This window comes from Coregonus lavaretus (genome assembly GCF_964263955.1).
Source record: "Coregonus lavaretus genome assembly, chromosome: 8".
Lineage (NCBI taxonomy): Eukaryota > Metazoa > Chordata > Actinopteri > Salmoniformes > Salmonidae > Coregonus > Coregonus lavaretus.
Genome location: NC_139995.1, coordinates 10,799,191 through 10,814,473, shown reverse-complemented (window position 1 = coordinate 10,814,473; position 15,283 = coordinate 10,799,191). Strand labels below are relative to the sequence as shown.

At 43.1% G+C, this 15,283-nt stretch overlaps 1 protein-coding gene across 1 annotated transcript; it reads left to right on the top strand.

Annotated features, from left to right (window-relative positions):
- The first annotated feature begins 4,392 nt into the window (after positions 1-4,392).
- Positions 4,393-14,818, top strand: LOC311133268 (protein Wnt-2b-A-like). The gene is made up of 5 exons (XM_084166755.1): positions 4,393-5,117; positions 8,760-8,980; positions 10,524-10,801; positions 11,086-11,350; positions 12,158-14,818. Exons 1-5 carry the CDS (start codon positions 4,948-4,950, stop codon positions 12,385-12,387), a joined length of 1,164 nt encoding a protein of 387 aa, XP_084022881.1. The 5' UTR covers positions 4,393-4,947; the 3' UTR covers positions 12,388-14,818.
- Positions 14,819-15,283: the final 465 nt, after the last annotated feature.

Sequence of the window (15,283 nt, the reverse complement as noted above, 5' to 3'; positions counted from 1 at the left end):
CTGGTCTATGTTTTGAATCCCACTGCTTGTGGATCTATCCACCAGGTGTCACTGTCTCATTACCTAGCAGTCGAAGGTATTCTCTCACTGTCTCTCATGTCTGCTATAGAGCTCCCAGCCAGCAGGTAACACTGTCAAATCACTGTGTACCCACACCCATACTACATACACAATGAATGGAGCTCGCTCTAATCACAGCCAACAGAAAAGGATTGGAGGAAGTGGTACAGTTGTAATTACCACACCACACACACTTCTCACTTCCCATGAATAAGGCACTCTTGCTAAGTATGAATCAATAGGATCAAACACATAACTCTTCCACTTTGATACATGATTTAATAAAAGAAATACCTACATATTTTCCTTTTGAAAGAGTGGTGCTTTTCATTCATACTCAGTATAATATATTATTATTATATTTATTTTTTTTGGGGGGGGGTATTTTATTTGGATCCCCATTAGCTGTTGCAAATGTAACTTACATTCTTGCATTAGTTCTATATAATAACATGAAACAGTAACATGCACATGAAGAAGTCGGGTTTAATATTATGGTATTGAAGGTCACACTTGAACCACTGAGGAACTGATCCAAATTCCATTCTCTATGCGTTGGTCATGGCCTGCTGTGTGTGTGTGTGTGAGTGTGTGTGTGCGTGTGGCCTGGGATACATGGGCCGCTGGGGCTTGGAGAGGGGAGAGGAGAGGAAACCTCAACTCCTACCCAGTCACTTCAGCACAGCACAGCAAGCAGTGGCTGATTAGGAATGTGGAGTTAGGAAATTGTTGCACAAATCGCATGTGAAATCATGTGCATTACTCTGCACCTCATTACCAGTTGTGCTGTTGCTACAACCCAAAACATGCATGTGGTATTCTTGTGGTGTGTGTACGTCTGTTGGGTGTTGATTCAATCTGGAGAAGCACAAAGGCAGCCACTACATGTTATAAAATTGCAATGAAAATAGTGGCCCAATTTTTTTGGGATCATTTTCAACTTGTTTCATACAGTCTGTGGTACAAAATGTAACAGTACAGTAAATCTATGCAATTGCTGTCTGATCCAAAGTCAGTCCATTAAGCTCAGCACTCTGTTGCTCATATTTATCTACATGGTATGCTCACATATCTCCTACATGGCCCAACATGTTACTTACTTTAGCCCGGTATCTAAAGCCAAAAGCAGATCATTTCAGAGTGAACGTACGATATGGAGTGTAGAGCAGATCAGCACACGCTGACCGACTGACCGGCCAGCGGGCCGGCTGCTGCCTGCCTGCAAAGGAACAGAGCGAGTCACCTCCACTGCTCAACTCACCTCATTAACATTCCTTTGTGGGACAGCAGGGATGCGTTGTGAGGCCAACACAGACATGTCTGGCCTCCAGCAAAGCTCTCTCAGTAAACACAGAAAATAAAGACAAATGACATGGACAATATTATTGGCACCCCAGAGCTAGTAGTTGCTTGCACAGCCTTTGGCCAAGATAACAGCAGACAAACGCTTCTTGCAGCCATCAATGAGCTTGCTGCACCTTTCTACTGACAGTTTGGCCCACTCTAATTCTTTAATATTTGAGGGGTGCCCTCCACCAACTGCTGTTTTCAGATCTCGTCATAGGTTATGGATGTGATTCAGATATGTACTCTTCGCTGACCACTCCAGAACAGTCCAGCATCTCTTCATTTTTGTGTGTGTTCTGGGTGCTTTATGACGTGTGTTTCGGGTTGTTGTCCTGCTGGAAGACCCACAACCTTCATGGAGACCCAGTTTTTGGACACTGGGTTGAACATTGCACTCCAAAACGCTTTGATCATCTGCTGATTTCATGATGTCTTGCACACGTTCAAGGCCCCTAGTACCAGAGGCAGCAAAGCAACCCCACAGCATTATCAATCCTCCCCCATCTCTGATTGTAGAGACAGTGTTCTTTTCATTGAACGATTCATTCATACCGGTAATTATGTCGGTCAAGGTATGAAGGAGATTGGTGCCTGAGAGGTCAAGGTGAACACATTAGCTGTCTTGAATTACAAAGAGAATTTACAGATCTCCAGCCACAGACCAAAAATATGCAGAGTGACTGTTCGCACTGTAAGAGGAGATATATTAACAGGCCAAAGGAAGTGGCACGCGATGGTGGCTGGCTCAACCATGTCGTCATCTAGTCCAGGCCAGACATCTGATGGGGCCGGCGGGCACAGGCACAGTCTCTTCCCTTCCCTTCCCTTGTCCCCGTCCCCCTGTCCAAAATTAGCCTGGACCATGAGCCTGGCCCAGAATAGGAGGCGGGTGGCATGGTGGCACGGCGCTAAGCCCTCCAGGTCCACAGCTGGAGCGCTCTAGACAGGGGGCCCGTGGGGGGCTGCTGGCCCATCACCTGCTTCCTGTAAAGCAATTTGTTATAGAGTTGTCACTGTAAAATCTACAGCCTGTCCTGGAGGTAAAGAAAGACAGGGTCACATGTAATGAGGATACCGCAGCCTCAGTCTGGCTGTGATGAAACCGAAGGAAGGACACACACTTTGGGCTTTGCATGTAGCTGTGGGTATACTATGTGTGTCTTTGTATGTACAGTGAGGCACATATGCTCTGTGTTTAAGAATAAAAAGATTTGTGAGTATAACCAAGATGTATCATGTCATATAATTAGGCAAACAATAATTTCATGAGGTTTCTGAATCACCCCGCCCCCTAGCTCCCAGGAGAGACACACACATGCCAGCACCACCTCCACCATCTGTGTGCTGGTATTTGTAGGCAGCGGCTGTATTGTTTTTTTACCTTTACTTAACTGTGTGACTAATGCTCCTGGATTTGTGCTGATTAATATGACCCCACACACCCACACATGCTCCCATTGTCCAGCAGCCTCTTCCCTAGCTGCGCAAAGCCCAGGCACACAGCACCTAGCAACTACAACTGAACCGTGGTAAGGCCAGGAGTGTCCTTGAACATAGCTCTTTGTTTTCCGCATTAACCAGATGAGCTGCTAAACACTATCTACCCAGAGTCATGCCTGTAGTGAGGGCAGGATACCATACACTTCCATTGAATAAAAAGATACTGTGAACTTGAACTGTGTTGTTGAGTATTGAGTCGCCCACTGGGTGTTTGTTTGACAGGTAAGTGGCCATAAGTCAGGAGAAGTGGATGGATCTGACCTTAAGGTCAGGGTGAGTTATGCATGACCAGACCTCTCAGAGTGGAGCAGGCAGGCCGGCAGCAACACAGCTTCTGCTCTTCTTCTATATGCAGACCCAGGACATAACTTTACCTGGCCTAAAGTTCAACTTCTCTTGTTTTCCCCCTAACCTATAGGATCTCCTACCGTCAAACAACAATAGCTCTTCAAATATAGACACCTCTACATGTGCTGAAACAGCCAACCAACCTCTGGGACAGATTATGAGGTCTTTCCGTCTATCTCTATGGAGATACCAAGTTCCTGGTTAATGATGTGTCAAAGCATGAAAGCTTGACCTCTCATAGTTGATGGTGCCCCAAGCAAAACTTTCTCCAGCGCTTGCTGTGCTGACACAATGAAACTCCCGGCATACCTGTTTCACTCCCACTTCAAAGCTTACAATGCTATGTACAAAACGTAACATCTAGATAAGGCAAGTTGACTTCATCTCAAGAACATCAGTAGATGTTCTGTTATTTTACAGCTTTCATTTTTTACGTATCTATTGTTTACTTAACACTTGTTTTTCTTAAAACTGCATTGTTGGTTAAGGGCTTGTAAGTAAGCATTTCACTGTAAGGTCTACATCTGTTGTATTCCGCATGTGACACATACAATTTGATTTGAAATATGATTTATGGAAGTTATCCACCTCATTGGAAAGCTCACAGCCACCCTTTTTGCCATGTTTAAGCGCTTGCATGTGCACTCACTGCTGTACAATACAGTGTCAATAATGTTCTGTTTATTCTCTAATTTCTGTTTAATTGGTAATTTCACAGATACATCTGATAGGCCTAAGCAGCCTGCCAATGTGCAATGTCATCTCCTAAAATAAACTACAGATTGTGTGGTCCCAGCTGTGTGGTCCTCATAGTAAATGGTGTTTTTATGGGCTTAACACAACACCATCATTTGCATGTAAGCAGTGAAATATATTACACTTTTGGGGGGGGGGGTAATTGAGATGAAAAACCTATTTGGGTAATTTTCCTCGTAGTGCGCATCGAGACGGTTTGTCATCAGTCAATGAGGGTGTCAAACTCTTTCCAATATCGGGATCACCAATATTTAAACCGCTATGTAGGCTAGATAACTTTTACTTGCCGACATCTAAATATACCGAAGTCCCTCACCTCACCGTGCACATACCGGTGTTTGTAATTGTCTAACAAAAGGGGGCATGGACAGCTGACATGCTGGTGCAGTGTTTTTTCCTGCGGCGCATCTTCAGTCCCGACTGAGAAGAGGAGCGCGGCGTAGCTATCTGTCTCATCCTCGGACAGATGAGTGACTGACTTTACCTTCCAGGGACAAGAAATGGTTGTCATCATTTTTCAGCGTCTGGGATACCTGTGTTTGGGTTGGCAACTTTTTCAGCTTCACCTGCTATTCACGTCGAATGTCTAACAAATAGCCTAGGTTACAAAAGAACACGCAACAGCAGAGGAAAGAGTTGTCGTTGGCAACAGAACATCTGTTTGGACATTTGGGACAGTTTCTCAGAAGATGGGTCTTCATTCGATTTACGTTTCCTAGACCGACTTTTGATAAGCACTGACTCGAATAAATAAGAGATAAACACTTGGAAAACATATTTTCAAGGCGTCAATGAACTGACAATACATCAAATAAGCCTTTTGAAACTGGATGGATAGAATGTTTCAACTTCTTTAGATAGGTTTCCCCCAATGATGATAAGCAAACCATCGCCAAGGACATTTATTCTTTATTATATATTGTATGCCTTCTGTACATGAAATTAGAAATGTTTTGTTTCTTCAAACCCCGAGGATATTCCAGGACCAAGACGGGGTCTCGAAATGGGATAATATCCCGACACCCCTCCAACTCCACCTCAAGGATATACTTCTCCTATATTCTGCTGCTTCTCATCTTCACACCTAGAGTGGATTCTTCCTGGTGGTGAGTGTTTCTTTCATGTGCACTTGATGCTGCTGAAATAATAATAATTTCTATCCAAGATTACATCTATAATTTAAATCATTGATATCCAATATTATATCTGAGTTTCCAGTGGTTTTGGATGACCAGTTGTCTTAATTAGCTAATTATAAGACGTTCCAAGACCTTGCGAAAGTTAGGCCTATTTATGTTGGTTATTTAGGAGTCGAAAATATAAGTTAGGAGAAATCATATGGCTTAGTGCATAGATGCTATAATGGAAGGATTAAATATACAATTATAAACTGGGTGGTTTGAGCCCTGAATGCTGATTGGCTGAAAGACCTGATATATCAGACCATATACTACGGGTATGACAAAACATGTATTTGTCCTCTCCTAATTACGTTGGTAACCAGTTTATAATAGCAATAAGGCACCTTGGGGGTTTGTGGTATATGGCCAATATACCATGGCTAAGGGCTGTATCCAGGCACTCCACGTTGTGTAGTGCATAAGAACAGCCCTTAGTCGTGGTATATTGGCCAAATACCACACACCCTCGGGCCTTATTGCTTAATTATAACATTACTAAATTATATGAATGTAATAAATAAAGCAACAATTATAAGCTCATCATTAAATATGCAAAACGTTTTGAGCAAAATCAAGATCAAATGTAAAGCAGGTTTGGATTTCAATGAAGGTTTTAGTGAAATGGTTTAGGCCTGCTATAAAACATTCGGTAATAATAATTTGTCCTTTTGCAAGAGTATATTCTAGGTAGCTACATTTGCTTTTCACTTCAATCTGAGTTCATGTCTATATTTATTCCAAGCCTGAGATTGCCAATTATGTATTGAGAGATTTGAATTCTCCTAGGAATGCAGGAGATGGGGAAATAACTGACACTAAATGATGGGCTATATCAGTTATGTGGCAAACAAATTCAAGATTTGAATAGTTTAACTCAATAAACCCTTTGTAGTCAATACCTCCATCACACCTTAGAGTCAGACCTATACCCTGCTGGTACTTGTGAAGAAATTGCTGCCAGACTCCAATTCCAACAGCCACAGGGGGGAATGTGTCTGGATTGGAGTTTTATAACACCAATAGTCTATAAAGTGAGATCAACCTACAGCAGCACACTGTCTGGTGTTCAGGAAGATTAATGGACTCAGGGACTTTCCACTATCAATCTTGCATATTAGAAGTGGCAGGTGCAGGCAGTAGTGCATGAAAAAGTGTTCCTTGATGATTTCTCTTGAGGGTAAGAACCCAGGGTGAATAAAGGAAGTGCCTACCACCCCCGCGTGAAACACTGCTCTTATGTCACAATACTCCAATCTTACTGCACAAAACATGGTCAACCAGCTTTCAGCTAGTGACAAAATAAAAAAAAGTATAAATAGTTGTGTTCTTATAGTTGAACTACCGTATGCTCTTCCAAACCATGATAATACCACATACATAAAAACTTGTTTTTTATGAATGGATATTTTCATTAAATATCCCTGATGTTTTGTTGAAAAAGCTTCTCTGTCTCACAAACTATTTATCATACAAATAAGGCAGTGCAATTAAACAGTGAAGTGAGGCAGAGCCGGGAGACATGGTAGCTCTCTCCAAGGGTCTACATATTTATATAATTATGATTTATATAGTCCAGGGGCTATTTCCATCATGATTGCGATTATTCAGATAAGCAGCAGCGTGTTTTCTGGTGTTCTGGACTGATTGTCCTCTCTCCAAACTAAGTATGAGGCGTAGAGACAGTCAGGGCTTTTGGCTCAGTTCTCTACTCTCTCTATGGAGAGAGTAAACACTGTGTGCCTCTGCTCTGCTTTATTGCTAAGACTCAGGCAGCAGGGAAGGAAGGCAGATCATTGGGGGGAAAGGGACAGGGACAGGGACAGCCATAACAGGAGTGGAAACACTTTTCTGTTTCTGTCTCAGTGGCACGACACATAATGTAGCTGTGATTAAGCCTGGCAGTAATGATGTCCGGTCGTCACAGGGAGAGGTAGAGTTAGAGGAGCGTGCCAGCTTACAGGAGACCATGTCATACTGTATGTCTGCTGCACTGCACTTGGTGTTTCTGTTCTAGTCTCAGGGGTCACTCCTAGTTAACTGTGTGGACTCTTTCCTATCTGTGAAAGGGCTTCTGACGGTCTCACATTTCAAAACACTGTCCTGTGATGTACCATTTATGGTATCTATAACTGCATGGGGTTGACAATGAAGCGGGACAGAATTGTTAAATGCATACTTTGTAAGAATTCCTGCTGTTCAATCGCCAATTCAATGAATGATGAATACCCATGGATTCTTGAAGAATATAACATGTCACCATCTTACTCGACCTAACTTTAAAAATCTACACTAGATATACAAAAGTATGTGGACACCCCTTGGTGGGTATTCGTCTATTTCAGCCACACCCATTGCTGACAGGTGTATAAAATCGAACACACAACCATGCAATCTCCATAGACAAACACTGGCAATATAATGGCCTTACTGAAGAGCTCAGTGACTTGGAACCGTCATAGGATGCCACCTTTCCAACAAGTCAGTTTGTCAAATTTCTGCCGTGCTAGAGCTGCCCCGGTCAACTGTAAGTGCTGTTATTGTGAAGTGGAAACGTCTAGGAGCAACAACGGCTCAGCCGAGAAGTGGTAGGCCACACAAGCACACAGAATGGGACCACCGAGTGCTGAAGCGTGTAACGCGTAAACATCATCTGTCCTTACTCACACTCACTATCTAGTTCCAAACTGCCTCTGGAAGCAAATTCAGCACAATAACTGTTCGTTTGGAGCTTAATTAAATGGGTTTCCATGGGTGAGCAGCCGCACACAAGCCTAACATCACCATGCGCAATGCCAAGCGTCGGCTGGAGTGGTGTAAAGCTCGCCGCCATTGGACTCTGGAGCAGTGGAAAACGCGTTCTCTGGAGTGATGAATCACGCTTCACCATCTGGCAATCCGACGGACAAATCTGGGTTTGACGGATGCCAGGAGAACGCTACCTGCCCCAATGCATAGTGCAATTGTAAAGTTTGGTGGAGGAATAATGGTCTGGGGCTGTTTTTTATGGTTCGGGCTAGGCCCCTTAGTTCCAGTGAAGGGAAATCTTAACGCTACAGCATACAAAGACATTCTAGATGATTCTGTGCTTCCAACTTTGTGGCAACAGTTTGGGGAAGGCCCTTTCCTGTTTCAGCATGACAATGCCCCCATGCACAAAGAGAGGTCCATACAGAAATTGTTTGTCGAGATCGGTGTGGAAGAGCTTCACTAGCCTACACAGAGCCCTGACCTCAACCCCATCGAACACCTTTGGGATGAATTGGAACGCCGACTGCGAGCCAGTCCTAATCGCCCAACATCAGTGCCCGACCTCACTAATGCTCTTGTGGCTGAATGGAAGCAAGTCCCCACAGAAATGTTCCCTCATGTAGTGGAAAGCCTTCCCAGAAGAGTGGAGGTTGTTATAGCAGCAAAGGGGGGACCAACTCCATATTAATGCCCATGATTTTGGAATGAGATGTTCGTGTATCTTGTCCATAAAAAAATAAAAAAGTTAAAGAACAACAATAGTCCCTGGTCATTTTACTGGCCTACCACTGACAGTGCACCTGTCTATCTGATCTGCAGGTACATTGGAGCCCTGGGTGCACGGGTGATCTGTGACAACATTCCAGGCCTGGTGAACAAGCAGCGTCAGCTGTGCCAGCGCCACCCAGATCTCATGCAGTCTATTGGGGAGGGTGCCAAGGAGTGGATCCGTGAGTGCCAGCACCAGTTCCGTCACCATCGCTGGAACTGCAGCACGCTGGACCGAGACCACACTGTCTTTGGCAGGGTCATGCTGCGCAGTAAGTCTGTTTGTGTGTGTTTCTGTGTTTATCTTTCTGTGTGAGTTCAGTATTCAATCATTTGCATCTTGGATGTAAGATTCACTACATGAATCTGATTCAACGCATACAAGTTTTCAAATTGGTGGTTGTAGGCAATTACAGAATACTGTGAGGGACCGCTTCCTTGCCTTTTAGACTTACAGATATTCAAGCCTTAAGGGTATAGCTATGTATGTTACTTTCATATCTCAGCTCAACACTTAATACAACAGTTCACTTCCATATATGTCTCCTTTGTTTGCCCCTCTCCAATAAGGTAACAGGAGAACGTACCAGTTGCCGTTGCCGGTTGTACAGTACCTAAAGAGAGAATGTGTGCAAGTAAATGTATCTAGTTTCACCTTCTCTAGGAATGGAGAAAGTGGATATTCTCCGAAAACAAGTAGCAGATAGAGTGATCTGCAAGGGTGACGTCTAAACAGAAATAGGAGATGTAAATATTTGGGTAGATGTTTCTGGCAGGCAGACAAAGCCGTACTCCCTGACATATTGCCTGTGTTCTGGTTCATTGCGTGAGGAGGAATGAAAATTAGAGGTGGGTGGGAAAAGCAGACCAAATAACCCTGAATCTGCTCTCCTCTCAAATGAAAACATACCTAGTGACTGAGAAAGCTGCCATCTGTGCAAATTAAAGAGTGAAAGGAGAGGCGGCTTAAATGTGATGCTAGCATCCACGTTTCTTTGTTCTGGCCATCCACCATAGGCCTGCGGTACATGGACTGATTGTACATGAACATTGTACAGAGACAACCATGCCTATTTGATTCAAATCTGTTTGTGCTCTGTATTCCCTTCTATATAAATGTAAATAAACAGTGTCTGTGTTCCAAGTTCCAAGGAGTGTAGACACTGTTTAAATGCAGATAGCATGGGACACAGCACACATAAATAGTTTCTGTGCAATGTCTTTGGACTATGCAAGTCCAAAGCTTTCAGTCGGGCATATGTTAGTGTTCATAGCATGAAATCTGCTCTAGACTGATGTACCGTAACTACTGTGTAACGACATGGTTACTACAACAAAACAAATTTGCTGGTATAGTGTAACCGTCTCTATGAGACTGACTTTGTTTAGATATAAAACTAACCTCCAGCCACGTGTTTGAAGAGTATATTGTTACAAACAATATGTCTAAAAATAAGCAAAATCAAAAAGGGTATTTCAGAATCTAGACATAGTCCATATTTCAGAGAATACTAAAAGGGTTATAATGACACCAAGATGTTGTCTGCATCATGTACAGTTCACAGATCATAGGGTCTTACAGGAGGCATGTATAGGTCTAAAAATGTCTAAAATGGCACATTTCATCATGATTTTCTCCACATTTTTGTTATACAAAGGTAAAAAACTATGTTAAACACCCTTCCTCCCAATGAAGTTCCTATGTGAGAATTGCTAGAACAATCTGAGATACCAAAAATAGTTTCAGCTCCCACTGGCCTGGAATCGCCCAATGACATCTTCTTACACATAATCTCCTCCATCATGTCACCCCAGGTAGCCGGGAGGCAGCGTTTGTGTACGCCATCTCCTCAGCGGGTGTGGTCTATGCAATTACCAGGGCCTGCAGCCAGGGGGAGCTCAAGATCTGCAGCTGCGACGCCCACAAGCGAGGCCGAGCTAGAGACGACAGGGGCGACTTTGACTGGGGCGGCTGCAGCGACAACATCAACTATGGCATCAAGTTCGCCAAGGCCTTCATCGATGCCAGGGAAAGGATGGTGAAAGACGCTCGGGCGATGATGAATCTACACAACAACCGCTGTGGGCGAATGGTGAGCAATGGCTTTGGGGTTAAGGTGGCATTTTGCTTTTTTGATACACACAGGGAACTGTCTGCCAGGCAGTCCCTTTAAACTGGCACTAGCGCATGCTTCAACTACAGTGTAACAACATTGTTATTACAGTGGAACAAACATTTCTAGTACAATTCAAGCCACTCTGTTGAACATCATTTTTATATAAATACTCTAGACATGAATAGTGAGTGTACTAGGTTGGCCACAGGTGAGGCTTTGTCTCAACCTCCAATGAAATTGCCCAACCTTCTCAATTTCAGGCAGTGAAGCGCTTTATGAAACTGGAGTGCAAGTGTCATGGCGTCAGCGGCTCCTGCGCCCTCAGAACCTGCTGGCTGGCCATGTCGGATTTCCGGAGGACCGGGGACTACCTCCGGAAGAAGTACAACACGGCCATCGAGGTGACCATGAACCAGGATGGCACAGGGTTCATGGTGGCTGACAAGGACTTCAAGGGAACCACCAAGAACGAGCTGGTATATGTAGAAAACTCCCCTGACTACTGCCTCATGGACAGAGCAGCAGGTGGGTCAACTCATGCAATTATAGGCGTTAGGTAGGGCTAGGAGTTTTTCCTCACCACATGACCTGGCAGAGAAAAAAAAAAAGGTTTTTAGCAATTGCTAAGTGTAAATGAATGTGAAGAGAAATAAAATTTCAGTATATGATTCAACATAATATCACATTTAGTCATACATAGTTTAAAAATGTATGGGACGTTATTTAAGTACTTATCACCAAACTTGGGGAAAATATTGGCATCAGAAACCTAGTTGCTCTGAGTGAAGAGTATTACCCAGACGGTAGATAATACAGCGGCCTACCCATCAAATACTGCTATGAGAATCCCAGACTCATCTGCCGAAAGCCTGCATACCTTCATAGCTTAGAGTTCAATTATTTGACCTTTAACTTCTCTCTAATTCCAACTGTGTTTTCTCTGCCTTGGTAATCTCTGACTCTCACGCCCCTCATGTCCTATCACTTCAGCAGAGCGTGCATAGAGCTCTAGAACAGCTAACAGGCTCTGGTTATGATACTTTGGATGGATTGTGTGTTACTGGCATCATCCCCATCTCTGTTAGACCTATGGTTAAAGGTTGACACCTAGTAAACTGCTGTTAAGAAGAGGAGCTATGCTACGCCCCTAGCCTACTACAAGATGAAGCAATCATCTCTATTGTATTGGAGTTCACACCCTAAGGATACAACAGGGTCATTTTTTAAATCCTTCTGTGGTCACAAATACTCAAAGGAAATACCTCCACTCACACCTATTCTCACACCCCTTCACTCACGGGCCAGCTGGTCTGTCTTGTGCTCTCTCCACAGGCTCCCTGGGCACGGCAGGGAGAGTCTGCAACAAGTCTTCCAGAGGCACGGACGGCTGCGAGGTCATGTGTTGCGGACGGGGCTACGACACAATGCGCGTCAAGCGAGTCACCAAGTGCGAGTGCAAGTTCAAGTGGTGTTGCGCCGTGGAGTGCAAGGACTGCGAAGACACGGTGGACGTTCACACCTGCAAGCCACACAAGCGACCCGATTGGTTGGACCTAACCTGACCCGGTGGCCTTTCAAAGGATGTAGCCGTGGCCAACTGCATTGTGGGATATGTAGTCCCTACCCCCAACTCATTTCTGACCTCCCATTACCTCTGGTATGATACTCATTTGACAACCCCTTCTAAAGTGACATCCTAAAGAACTTTTCCGAAGGGGCCATATCCCAATTTGGTTTGGATGGTGCAGTACTGTATGGTACTGTTCTGTAGAAAGGCAGTCTAAGAGGGTGGTTGGGCCGGGAGAGGGGGTAGTTCCTATTTACGTATATGTTTGATCGTGTTGATCTGGGGAAATACTATTGTGTGCTGAGAACACTTTTTTCTACAGAAATTAATTTACACATTATCTGTTGTCGAAATGCAGCATTGGACATTATACTGTGAGCACACCAGAGATTGAGTTAGGATTGTTGGGTGGTGTATGTGTTGTTGGATTTTGCTTGGTTTAAGACTATGTTCTCTTTCTAAACCTGTGACCACTTTGCTCAGTGTTTCATTGGTGTTACAATGGAAAGTGATAAAGAACTGAAATGTACTCTGCTTGAGATACTGGACATGGAAAGACTGACTTGTATTCAGTAGTTAGGAGTGTGAAAAAGGACATCATGCCTCACCCTCCTGGTCAAATGCATTGGAATGGATGTACAACAGAAAGTTGCTACAACTCTAACAACCAACTGTTACCATGGGCTAGAGAGCTGCACTACGGAGACTAATGTAGCCCAATATTGAGCAAAGAAATTCATTTAAACAAATGTTTCTGTTATATGAGTTAAGTGAAACAAACATTGTCGTCGACCGAGATGGATAGTATGTCTCCTCTCCCTTCAGTGTGACAGGTACCCTTACAGTATGCGCTATCAATCTATTATTGTACGTGTTCCTAAATGTATACAGTATGATGGACGGTAGCTGTCATCTCTTGCTTATTATTTATCACTGGTTTCCAATTACTGAAGGTGCTAGCTGCTATATCTCCCAAGTTAGCATTCTCACTATGGGGCACTTTCATTCTGCATCTGTATGCAACACGATAGTCATTTCACTCTCAGGGTTGTGTTGTAGGCTACGTGGGGCTCTGACTGATCTGTGAGAAATGAAGTACTTCGTGAAACAAGGCCAAGATGTTACACAACGTAGAGGAGCTGAGAACCAGAATTTAACATTCAAATCATCATTCAGAAATGCACGTAGGCCTATAGGGCAAGTGGAATAAGGCCAATCGAGACCGAACAAATGGTACAAACATTGAACAACATGGTACCCAAGATTGAACAAAAGCAGTGAAGTGTGATGATCATAACTACTTGTTAAAAAAGTTTGTAAGATTAATGAGATTTCAGTTGACGTTAAAAATATCTGCATTTTCAAATGTAAATGGTAATTTATATGATTTTAATGCAATGTTCTCAGAACGGTAGAGAGTCGTGGGCCGAGTTGTACTGTAGTGTTAGTTGGAGTGGTCACCTTGGGAGGACCCTAAAATACCACACTTGTTCTATATTAAACCTTGTTGATCCTTCTGTCATTCACATCAGATCTCATCCATCCTCATATTGCTGACCATGTGACACTGTCATTGTCACTGATACACAAGGTGATATTCACTGAATCTACTACTCACTGTTCTTGAGTAATACATTAAATGATTACAGATTGCATTTTTTTCCTCTAACGTCAGTGCCAGAGGAACTCAGCACTCAACGAATCCGTGGTGTAGGTCCTCCAATTATAACATTACTCTTCCCCAAGCCAAACATTGGAATTATTTATCTATTTCATAGTCTGTGTAAACCAGGGGATATTATACAGACTGTTTTCTTTACACAGAGCATTATTGTAAAATGATTAGTGATATGAATCACTTTGGAAAAAGCTTTTATTGGTCTCTAAATCTTTTTAAAGGGCAGTCCAACTATGTCCTTGTGGAAATGTCCTGCCAAATCTCATATAGTATACAGTGAACAGGGAACGGGAAGCGCTTGCCTTGCTTACATCAGTCTTCTAAAATAACCAGCGTGTCACTGTCTGCATTCTCCTCCTATCATAGTGATATCTAATGGGCATCGATTTAGTGACAGCATGATCACTCTAAAATTGTCTCGGGGGAAACAAAGTTCAGGATGGAAGACCTAAATGTTTTGAATATGTCATTTTGTTGCCCTTCAATTCAAAGAAATGAGTCTATCATAGACAGGTGCGTAGGAGTGACTCTGACAACCTGAAAAACAGGTTTTAAATGCTAATTCCTAGTGACTTTTGAGAAAAGGATACAGACAAATCTTATCTTACAAATGGGCAAATTTACAAGGCTAAGGGGGCCCTCTGGTACAGTCCAATCAGTCTTAGGGCCATGGCCATTCATACTGTACTGAATACCAGTGTGACTGTTAATGTGGATATATTCAATTAAACAACCATTTTGTACTCTTTCTTTGCTACTGTATGATTCATTTCCTAGGATTTTCTCACTTCCCCTATGTCAGGTTGTTACTACTGCTGCTCAACATACTTACTTTACGTAATATTTTCCACTTATTATACAGTTCTTTTACTGTAAAAAATAACAAGCAACATACACAGTTAAAAACTGTTTTATACTGAATAAAAATATAAATGCAACATGTAAAGTGTTGGTCCCATGTTTCACGAGCTGAAATAAAAGATCCCAGAAATGTACCATACGCACAAAGACCTTATTTCTCTCATATTTTGTGCACAAATTTGTTTACATCCCTGTTAGTGAGCATTTCTCCATTGCCAATGTAATCCATCCACCTGACAGGTGTGGCATATCAAGAAGCTGATTAAACAGCATGATCATTACACAGGTGCAGCTTGTGCTGGGGACAATAAAAGGCCACTCTAAAATGTGCAGTTTTGTCACACAACACAAT